This window comes from Hyla sarda, chromosome 7, assembly GCF_029499605.1.
Source record: "Hyla sarda isolate aHylSar1 chromosome 7, aHylSar1.hap1, whole genome shotgun sequence".
Classification (NCBI taxonomy): Eukaryota; Metazoa; Chordata; class Amphibia; order Anura; family Hylidae; genus Hyla; species Hyla sarda.
The window spans coordinates 175,732,123-175,743,795 of record NC_079195.1 but is presented as its reverse complement, the minus strand read 5'-3'; the positions used below and the strand labels follow the sequence as shown (position 1 = coordinate 175,743,795).

The 11,673-nt window shown below is 42.2% G+C and overlaps 1 protein-coding gene across 2 annotated transcripts in view; it reads right to left on the bottom strand.

Moving 5' to 3' along the window:
* Nucleotides 1–4,667: 4,667 nt before the first annotated feature.
* PPIF (peptidylprolyl isomerase F) overlaps nt 4,668–11,673 on the bottom strand; it is a 37,604-nt gene continuing 30,598 nt past the window's right edge. For both annotated transcript variants that reach the window (XM_056531366.1, XM_056531367.1), the window contains 3 exons: nt 11,566–11,662; nt 10,874–10,949; nt 4,668–4,951 (listed from right to left, as the gene is read on the bottom strand). In XM_056531366.1, coding sequence (XP_056387341.1) covers nt 4,816–4,951; nt 10,874–10,949; nt 11,566–11,662 — 309 coding nt within the window. In that variant the 3' untranslated portion in view covers nt 4,668–4,815. The remainder of the gene's footprint in view (nt 4,952–10,873; nt 10,950–11,565; nt 11,663–11,673) is intronic.

The following is an 11,673-nucleotide window of genomic DNA, read 5'->3' as shown; positions in this document are numbered from 1 at the left end:
TTGGGGTTAGCCGTAGTTAGAAGTTGTGGTATTTTGCATAGAATTATACTGCTTTTTCTGATTATATCGTTTCTTAGGTTTGTATTTGGATTTCCCAAAATTATTATATCTTGGATTAGTTTGAGTACTTGGGTCGTCTGATTCAGAGACTGCAGATTCAGAGATATCAGTATAGTGATTATAGGAGTTATTACCACCTTTCTTAATGTATATCTGACCTGATTCGAAATCCCTTTTATCTCTAATGTATTTCTTATGCTTTTTCTCTTTAATTTCAGATTGAAAACTCTCTATATGTTTCTGAAGTCTCTGTTCTAAATTTGAAAATTCTGGATGATTTTTTAATTCCTGTATTTGTTCTAACTGACCTTCTATTTGTGCATTGATACATCCAAAAGCTCGTTTTTCGTAGGTTAATAAATAATCTAACATAGGTAATGAATTGGCTGTGAGCAGTCTATGCCAACCTTGTATAAATTCCGGATCGTCTTGATGGGAATTAGGGAAAATATTTATCCTAAGGCCCCTATACACTATCTGCTGCTGGCAATATGTCTCCAAGCTCGCTATTTCCCACCACGAGCGGAGGTATTGTTTGTACATTTTTTGTAGGTTTTTGAAAAATGAAGCAATATCGACCGGACTCACAGATAGCTCATTGGACGAGAAGACATGCTGTGCTTGAGAACTCAATCTTTCTGGATTCAATTTAGTCGACAGAAAACCAGCCATCACTGGATTGAAAACGCTGTGTAATTGGCGCAGTCTCTATAGTGGGGTGATTAATCCCATTCACACTGTACACACCAGCGAGACTAGTGTGTGGAGGGTTAATTAAATTCCTTATTTTATCTCATAAACCAACTTATTAGTTGGCCCCAAAAAAAACTTTTTAATCCCACACCACTTAAAATCGTATACTTTATTATTAAACTCACACACCAGGTGACTTAACCCCTTAAGGACTCAGCCCATTTTGGCCTTAAGGACTCGGACAATTAAATTTTTACGTTTTCATTTTTTCCTCCTCGCCTTCTAAAAATCATAACTTTTATATTTTCAGCCACAGACTAGTATGAGGGATTGTTTTTTGCGCGACCAGTTGTCCTTTGTAATGACATCACTCATTACATCATAAAATGTATGGCGCAACCAAAAAACACTATTTTTGTGGGGAAATTAAAAAGAAAAACGCAATTTTGCTAATTTTGGAAGGTTTCGTTTTCACGCCGTACAATTTACGGTAAAAATTATGTGTGTTCTTTATTCTGAGGGTCAATACGATTAAAATGATACCCATGATAACATACTTTTATATTATTGTTGTGCTTAAAAAAAAATCAAACTTTTTAACCAAATTAGTACGTTTATAATCCCTTTATTTTGATGACCTATAACTTTTTTTATTTTTCCGTATAAGCGGCGGTATGAGGGCTCATTTTTTGCGCCATGATCTGTACTTTTTTTTGATACCACATTTGCATATAAAAAACTTTTAATACATTTTTTATAATTTTTTTTTTTATAAAATGTATTAAAAAAGTAGCAATTTTGGACTTTTTTTTTTTACGTTCACGCCGTTCACCGTACGGGATCGTTAACATTTTATTTTAATAGTTCGGACATTTACGCATGCGGCGATACCAAATAGGTCTATAAAATAAATTTTTTACGCTTTTTGGGGGTAAAATAGGAAAAAACTGACGTTTTACTTTTTTATTGGGGGAGGGGATTTTTCACTTTTACATTTTTTTCCATTTTTTTTTTTTACACTTGAATAGTCCCCATAGGGGACTATTCATAGCAATACCATGATTGCTAATACTGATCTGTTCTATGTATAGGACATAGAACAGATCAGTGTTATCGGCTATCTTCTGTTCTGGTCAGCTCGATCACAGACCAGAGCAGAAGGCGCCGGGAGCCGGAAGCAGGAAGGTGAGGGGACCTCCGTGCGGCATTCCGAATGATCGGATCCCCGCAGCAGCGCTGCGGGCGATCCGATCGTTCATTTAAATCACGCACTGCCGCAGATGCCGGGATCTGTATTGATCCCGGCACCTGAGGGGTTAATGGCGGACACCCGTGAGATCGGCGGGGGTCCCTGGCTGCGATCAGCAGCCGGGATCAGCCGCGCATGACACGGGCATCGCTCCGATGCCCGCGGATATGCACAGGACGTAAATGTACGTCCTGGTGCGTTAAGTACCACAGCACCAGGACGTACATTTACGTCCTGCGTCCTTAAGGGGTTAAAAGCACAGGAATAGCCCTACATTTCATATGTCTGTATTGAATGCCTGTTATACAAGCCGCCAGACTTGCAGTGTTTATGTCATATAAGTACACAGTCCCAGCGTCTGCAGTCCCGGACCTCTTGACAAAGCCACGGACGTGGCGAAACTGTTGAGGAGGACCTGAACTTACAAGTTTTAAACAGCAGGATAGCCAGACATGTCCTAGCGTACTGCAGACGCTGGGACTGTGTACTTATATGACATAAACACTGCAAGTCTGGCGGCATGTATAACAGGCATTCAATACAGACATATGAAATGTAGGGCTATTCCTGTGCTTTTAAGTCACTTGGTGTGTGAGTTTAATAATAAAGTATACGATTTTAAGTGGTGTGGGATTAAAAAGGTTTTTTTTGGGCCACCTAATAAGTTGGTCTATGAGATAAAATAATGAATTTAATTAACCCTCCACACACTAGTCTCGCTGGTGTGTATACCATTTTGGAAACTACACCCCTCATGTAATGTAATAAGGGGTGCACTGAGCATTTACACCCTAATGGCATTTGATACCCCCCCCCCAAAAAAAAAGACCCCCAAAATTTGTAACAAATTCTCCCGAGAAAGGAAATATCCCATATGTGACCCTAAATTTTTTCCTTGAAATGCGACAGGGCTCTGGAGTGAGAGTCATGCACATTTGAGGCCTAAATTAGGGATTTGCATACCCTACGGCAGTGTTTCCCAAACAGGGTGCATCCAGCTGTTGCAAAACTATGACTTCCAGCATGCCTGGACAGTCAATGGCTGTTCGACCATGCTGTGAGTTTTTGTTTTACAACAGCTGGAGGCGCTTTGTAGGAAACAGTGCCGTACTAGCAGTTTTTACCATTTATGGGGGGACGGGGACTGTGTAAGGGTGTGTGTATATATGTAGTGTTTAACTCTTTATTTTGTGTTAGTGCAGTGTAGTGTTTAGTACTTTTACAGTACGTAAACATGGTCGGGTTTACGAGTTTACCGCTATAAGTCTGAGCCAAGGCGGATTTTCAGCAACTCAAACTCGAAGTGGGAAACTTACTGTAAACCCACCTGTGTGCCTCCAACTGTTGCATAACTACAACTCTCAGCATGCACGGACAGTCAAAAGGCATGGGTGTTGTAGTTATGCAACAGCTGAATACACATTACTACAGCTCCCTGCATGCCGGGGGTTGTAGTTATGCAAGAGCTAGCAGCACCTCTTTTTTTTTTTACTAGTTCTTGCATAACTACAACTCCCAGCATGCATAGTCAAAGGGCATGCAGGGAGTTGTAGTTATGTGGATTCAACTGTTGCATAACTACAATGCCTAGCATGCCTTTTGAATGTTCCGGCATGCTGGAAGTTGTAGTTATGCAAAAGCTGCATACACATAACTACAAGTAGAGATTACGCGTTTCGGGGGAGCCACCCCCTTCTTCAGATCAGTACTACTGATCTGAAGAAGGGGGTGGCTCCCCCAAAACGCATACTCTCTACTTGTATCGCTTTTTATTGCTTTTATTCATTTGCAATAAAATCCACAAGCTTTTACCATATTCTACTTTGGATTTTAGTTTATTCCTACATCCCCACGGAACCAGCAGCACAATTTGCGAGGTCATTTTGCTCTTTTATGATCACCAACGGATGGCAGATGTCTGTTATTTTGACAAAAGGTCCGTTAAAATTGGTCATCAGTTATCATCTGTTGTATTCAGTTATTTCATCCAGTTTTTTCATGACCCGTTATTGAATAACTGGGGTCAGAATGCAGGAACATAACTGTAGTGTGAAAAAGGGCCTTATTTTGTCAAACAGGGTCTAGGAACTTCACATTTTTACTCTTGGTAGCCACTGTAACAATTAAAATGCAACATATGACAGGCTCAGTAAAGTGGCACATCACCAAGTTCTTAGTTTTACCCAGTTACCCCATTTATTGTCATGAATACATTTCACATTGCAAATAAAGTAAGAGATAGATTTTTGCTGTTTTTTGAGTGACATCTAGTGACCAATGTGGGTATCAAGTAATCCAGTACAATATACAGATATCATTTGGACTTCAAGCTGAGTGTGTGTGTGCACTCAGGAAATCCAAACAGACGCAGATTCCTAAAGGCAGTCCAGTTAGGGAGGGGCACTGCAAAAAGGGGCACTGCGCAGTTACAGAGATTGTTATATTGTGTAGCTATATATTTATTTATTTTGAGAGATGTGATAAGACACCCTGGTACAAAACACCATATGCAGATATTGCACAGTGGCCTTAAATGGTAGTATGTTCTACACTGGATGTTTTCTCCCATAGCAACACATGGATACAACTGAAGATGTGTGATCCTTTCATCATATACTATAGTGTGAGGGATCTCTGTTTGGGGTATAGGTTTTCTTTTGGGGGGGGGGGGGGGGGGGTAGCAGTTACCCTCTTTATGTAATATATTGATTGTGGTCCAGTACTAAGTAGTTGTTATAGGCTTGGTAAAATAAAAGAGGTGTCCAGAGATTCACAGCTACAAAGTGATCCATGTGAAAGGTGGTTATGACCCTTCAATCGAGTTCTCCACAGTCTGATATGACTATTCTTTTTGAAGGACGTCCATTCTTACTGCCGAAAGCTTCTATTTTCTTTACGACCTCAAGACCATCCTTAACATGTCCAAAAACCACGTGTTTGCCATCCAGCCTGGAATGACACATACAGAAGGTATAACATTTATAAAGCAGTTCCCTATAAAAGAAAGATTAAATGGGCACTCTCAGACTCAAAAACTTTTTATATGTTGTTACAGATGAAAATTAAAGACCTTTTGTAATATGGTCGTTTAAAAAATGTAAATATTTAATAAAGAAAACGGCTCCTGAAAAACTCACCATTATGGGTGCCCATACCTACTGGGGCACTAACCCGTCCTGCAGCATCATCATGCTGGTCCATGAGCAGACACACCAATCACCTTCCACCACACGAGAAGGGACACCCCCCCCCCCCCCCTTCCCCTGAGAGGATTTCTAACACTATGAGCTAATGAAAAGTGTTTTTTTTTTTTTTTTTTTTTAACAAAACTAGGTGATTGAGGCATAAAAACTATATGTACATTGTCAGAATTAGGTAATGAGTAACACTTTTTGTGGGATCTGACAGGTATGCCTTAAGGACGAGTGGTTGGGAATTTCTTTTAAGTTGTCATTCAACTCCCAGACACCTCTGTGGGTGCTGTAATGGCAAACGTATTATTGGTAATCTGTTTCCATCCCAATATGCGCCATATTCCATATTGATCATTGCTGAAATCAGAGTTTTCTTTAATCCCAGCCAATACTCAGGACTACACATCCCAAAGGTGATCAGACTATCACCTAAATAGATTTATCCCTCAGTGAATGAGCAGGGGTTCTAGAAATATCTTACCGTGACAGACAAAAGGAAAAGAAAGAAAATAGTCTAATTTCACACAATTATAGACTGTACTTCACCATACAAAGATATTTCCCATCAATAAGTATGTTGTGTGTTGTGGGAAGTAGCATGTATTAGCCATACAAAATTGCAAGTGCCACATGGAAATTACAAAAAGAAAAAACACATAGAAAAAACACACCTAATATAGTTCTGCAAAAAGGCTATGAGGGGCATTTACTAATCTTTTACTATGTAGTCTGGTTTTTACCCTGTTTTTTTCTACTTCATTTTTGACTATGTGCGACAAATTTACTAAATTGTTGCACGGCATTAATAAATTTGGCACACATAGGCAAAAGTGGGAAATGTACTTCATGTAGTAGAAAAAATAGTCTGTTCCTTTTTCCTGCTGTCTGAATAGGTTTGGCTGCTGGTTTCCTTCTGGATCTTTTGTTTTTGAGTTTTTTTTTTAGCTTTTTCACCACATCTAAATAATTCAATAACTACAGTGGTCCCTCAAGTTACAATATTAATTGGTTCCAGAAAAACCATTGTAAGTTGAAACCATTGTATGTTGAGACCATAACTCTATGGAAACATGGTAATTGGTTCTAAAGGCACCAAAATGTCATCCAAAATAGGAAAAAGTGACAAAGAAAAATAAGTAGATAATTAATATAGATAAAGCAAATCCTTACATATAAAAGTAATAAAGATCTGCTGGGAGCTGTAAATTACTGTCTATGTCAGTGTTTCCCAAGCAGGGAGCCTCCAGCTGTTGCAAAACTATAACTCCCAGCATGCCTGGACAGCCAAAGGCTGTCCGGGCATGCTGGGAGTTGTAGTTTTGCAAAAGATGGGGCCACCCTGATTGGGAAACACTGGTCTATGTAGAGGACAGGAGCTTCTTCAGGGGTCCTGTACAGTACAGGCAATGTCCCAAACAAGTAATGGAGTCGCCCTCACCTGGTGTCCAAAAGAGCAGCTAACCCTGATACAGGTAAAGAGTACAGAACATGTAATACCAGACACCAGTCAGTGCATACACTTCAGTAATACAGGGGTTTTACCAGTGAATGCCCATTTTGATTGGTTGGTTCTTCCAGCCATTGACACGTTTCACAGATCTGGACTGTCTGTAGCATTGTATGTTGAGTCTGGTTTCAACTTACGATGGTCCAGAAAAGACCATTGTATGTTGAAACTATTGTATGTTGAGGCCATTGTAAGTTGAGGGATCACTGTAAATTGTAGTCATGGCTCAGAAGTGGTAAACGGTGTTTAGTGTGTGTGTGTGTGTGTGTGTTTATTACATTTTTTTAACACAGTTTTTTTCTCCCTAAATGTACTTACACTTTTTTTTTTGGTTACTTCTTCTACAGATCTGTGTATCCTGTGGACTCCTTCGGATTCGTTGGACTACTTCGACGACCAGCGTTTTTCTTTGCTTGATGTTAATAAAATGGTTAACGAGGGCTTGTGGGGGAGTGTTTTTTTGTAATAATTTTTTTTTTTAAACCTGTTGTGTTTTTTTTTATTTTACTTTACTAGACAGGCTTAGTAGTGGAAGCGGTCTTATAGACTGAGTCCATTACTAAGCCGGGCTTAGCGTTAGCCACAAAAACAGCTAGCGCTAACCCCCAATTATTACCCCGGTACCCAACACCACAGGGGTGCCAGGAAGAGCCGGTACCAACAGGCCCGGAGCATAAAAAATGGCGCTCCTGGGCCTTGGCGGTAACTGTCTGGCGTTATTTAGGTTGGGAAGGGCCAGTAACAATGGTCCTCGCCCACCCTGGTAACGTCAGGCTGTTACTGTTTGGTTGGTATTTGGCTGAGAATAAAAATAGGGGGACCCTATGCGTTTTTTTTTATATATTTAATTATTTAATTATTTTAAAAAAAAAAAAAAAAACGCATAGGGTCCCCCCCTATTTTCATTCTCAGCCAAATACCAACCAAACAGTAACAGCCTGACGTTCCCAGGGTGGGCGAGGACCATTGTTACTGGCCCTCCCCAGCCTAAATAACGCCAGCCTGTTACCGCTTAGGCCCAGGAGCGCCATTTTTGACGCTCCAGGCCTGTTGGTACCGGCTCTTCCCGGCACCCCTGTGGCGTTGGGTACCGGGGTAATAATAGGGGGTTAGCGCTAAGCCCAGGTTAGTAATGGACTCTGTCTATAAGACAGCTTCCACTACTAAGCCTGTCTAGTAAAGTAAGAAAAAAACACAACAGGTTTTAAAAAATTTTTATTACAAAAAACACTCCCCCACAAGCCCTCGTTAACCATTTTATTAAAATCAAACAAAGAAAAATGCTGGTCATCGAAGTAGTCCACCGAATCCGAAGGAGTCCACAGGATACACTGATCTGAAATGAGAAGAAAACAAAAAAAATGGGTTAGTACATTATTATGACCTGCTCACACATCTCCCGCCCGCACGACTACAACTGCCAGCATGCCCTTACAGTAAGGACATGCTGGGAGTTGTTGTGTGGTGCAGGAGATGTGTGGGCAAGTGACAAGCTTGTCCCCTGCCCCCAGCTGCAGGACTACAACTCCCAGCATGCCCTTACAGTAAGGTGGGGGCGGAGGCCGGGCACAGTGTTTCCCAACCTGGGACTTGTAGTTTTGCAACATCTGGAGGCACCCTGGTTGGGAAACACTGTTTTAGGCCAGTGTTTCCCAACCAGGGTGCCTCCAGATGTTGCAAAACTACAAGCCCCAGCATGCCTGGACAGTCAAAGGCTGTCCAGGCATGCTGGGAGTTGTAGTCTTGCAACATCTGTAGGCAACCTGGTTGGGAAACACTGGCCTAAAACAGTGTTTCCCAACCAAGGTGCCTCCAGATGTTGCAAAACTACAAGTCCCAGCATGCCTGGACAGTCAAAGGCTGTCTTGGCATGCTGGGAGTTGTAGTTTTGCAACATCTGGAGGCAACCTGGCTGGGAAACACTGGCCTAAAACAGTGTTTCCCAACCAGGGTGCCTCCAGATGTTGCAAGACTACAACTCCCAGCATGCCTAGACAGCCTTTGGCTGTCTAGGCATGCTGGGAGTTGTAGTTTTGCAACATCTGGAGGCAACCTGGCTGGGAAACACTGGCCTAAAACAGATGTGCCTCCAGATGTTGCAAGACTACAACTCCCAGCATGCCTAGACAGCCTTTGGCTGTCTAGGCATGCTGGGAGTTGTAGTTTTGCAACATCTGGAGGCAACCTGGCTGGGAAACACTGGCCTAAAACAGTGTTTCCCAACCAGGGTGCCGCCAGATGTTGCAAGACTACAACTCCCAGCATGCCTGGACAGCCAAAGGCTGTCTAGGCATGCTGGGAGTTGTAGTCTTGCAACATCTGGAGGCACCCTGGTTGGAAAGCTTGCGCAACTTACCGGCTTCCGTAGGATCCAGCGCTGCACGACACTGCCGCACGACGATCTCCGACAGCCTCGGAAGGGTAAGTGAACGTCTTCGCAGGTCCCCTTCAGCTGTTTAGTTTTGCAACAGCTGGAGGACTACAGTTTACAGACCACAAACCAGTGGTCTGCAAACTATGGCCCTCCAGCTGTTGCAAAACTACAACTCCCAGCATGCCCTGACAGCCAAAGCCTATGGCTCTCAGGGCAGGAGCCTGGGCTGACATTACAGTGCAGCCGCCCGGGCTCCTCATGGAGCTGGAGTAAATTTAGTCAATTTTTACGGCCGTTGCGACAGTTTATTGCGCAACTGCGACTGTCTCAGTTAATAAATTCCTGACCACTGCAAGTAAAAACTGAAAACTTGCGTAAATTAAGCGGGGAAAAAAAATTTGACTTTCTAGCTCTTGCTAGGGAAAGTCGCACAATTTATAGGGTAGGCGCAATTGCGACAATTTTGCGCCAAAAATAGTCAGAAAAAAATGACTAAACCCCTTAGTAAATGCCCCTCTATATTCTTAACCAGGGTTGTCCAGACAATGGGGGAGATTTACCTGTGTAGAGGAAGAGTGGTCCAGTTACCAATAGCAACCAGATTACTTCTTTCATTTTTAAAGAGGCCTGTGAAAAATGAAAGAAGGAATCTGGTTGCTATAGGCAACTGCACCACTCTTCTTCTGCACAGGTTTTCATAACTCTCCCCTTTAGGATTTCTTTTTTTGGGCTTACTCCTGGTGCACAAAAATGTCCCACAGCCTTAGCCAAGCAACTTTGTTTTCACTTTGCAGTGGTCCCAAATTTATGGAGTGCGAATGTCGCATGCAGGCTTAAAAAAAAAAATAATAAAAAAAATAATAATAATTTGTAAACCCCTTCAAACAGTCAAAGTCAGGTTAGACGTGGCTCACAAAAATGCCTTTGGAGAGCACTTTTAAAAAGTCGCGCAGAAAGGTTGCAGAGGAGAGGAAGAAACATACAAAATGGTGTTCTGAAGTGATGTGTAAAGTATGTGGCAAGGTAAGTGTGTGTGTTTTTAATTTTACCACCTCCCTGGGCACCATCATAAAAACATAACCTTGCCTGGACAACCGCTTTTAATGAACATTAAGGGTGCGTTCACACGCTCTCTGTTTTTGCGGGTTTTCAGCAGCGTATTTGAAAGGGGCGGGCTCTTCTCTGCTGTCCATAGCAGATTGTCCGCGGCGGAATTTATGCTGCGGAAAATCCGCCGCAGTCCCTACTGACTTCAATGGGGCTTGCGAGGATTTTCCGCAGCATAAATTCTGCCGCGGACAATCTGCTATGGACAGCCGAGAAGAGCCCGCCCCTTTCTAATACGCTGCGGAAAATCCGCAAAAACAGAGAGCGTGTGAACGCACCCTAAGGGTGTATTCAGACATACAGTATCCTGCGCATATTTGATGTGCAGGATTTTATGTAGACTAAATGACTGAACACAGCTTCAAATTCTTTGCATCAAATATGCGCAAGATACTGTATGTGTGAATACAACCTAAAGCAGTGGGGTCCCAAACTGTGGCCCTCCAGATGTGGCAAAACTTCAACTCTCAGAATGCCCGGACAGCCGTTTGCTGGGAATTGAAGTTTTGCCACATCTGGAGGGCCACAGTTTGAGACCACTGATCTAAAGGGAACTTGTCCTTACAGACTCCAGTCGTTACAAACACCTGTTACCTACTGCCCATGGTTAGGGTTGCATGCATTTCCTCACAGGTTCACTTTAACACGTTGTTACAATGCTGTATGAAAACATAAAAAACTATACTCACCATTCTGTTTTTGCGGTGCAGATGAAGAATTGAGAACCATTTGTATTTGGCCCAGCATTAGCCATTGAGAGGATACCTATAGGGGGGAGGGAACATGCAGACATGTCAGCAGGCGCCATACTCCCCTACAAAAAGGTACTTAGTTCCCAGAAGACCTGTAAGACAGTTCCAATTTGTTCACATCCCCTCCAATAGAGGGGTGTCACTAATGGGTACATTTTGTGTAAATGGGGAGATAAGGGAGTGATAAAAGGAGGGACACGGTGATTGGGGTAGCCACGGAAAAGCTAGAGGAGGCAGGGGAGACTTAAGGGCTTCGAGAGACACCCAAAATTTAGCAGATGAATGAAGGCAATTTCCATTACAACAAGAGGGTGCCATGAGAGACAGATCATTTCTGGCAAATAGAGTGTGTTGTCCACTTCTTAGTCATGTTTTGTTATTTACACTCCCTAAATTAGCCAAGTATACCCTGTCTACACCAAAACATATAACCAACTAGTCAATATAGTGTAAACTACTTGCTGGGCAGAGGAAACTATTTTAAAATTCCAATTTGATTATTAAAGAAAAAAAACAAATGTGTGACTAAATGTTAACAGGTTAGTTTGGTCAATGGTAACCAGAAGCCTTGATGGTAGACTTAGGTCTGTCCATGCAGCCTATAGATACCTATATTGATGGCCACTTACCTGCTCCAGTGTGTTTCAGTGAGAAGTTCTCATCAGGGAAGTGGTTTCCATATATCGATTTCCCACCAGTCCCATTGTGATTAGTAAAGTCTCCACCCTGTAGACACA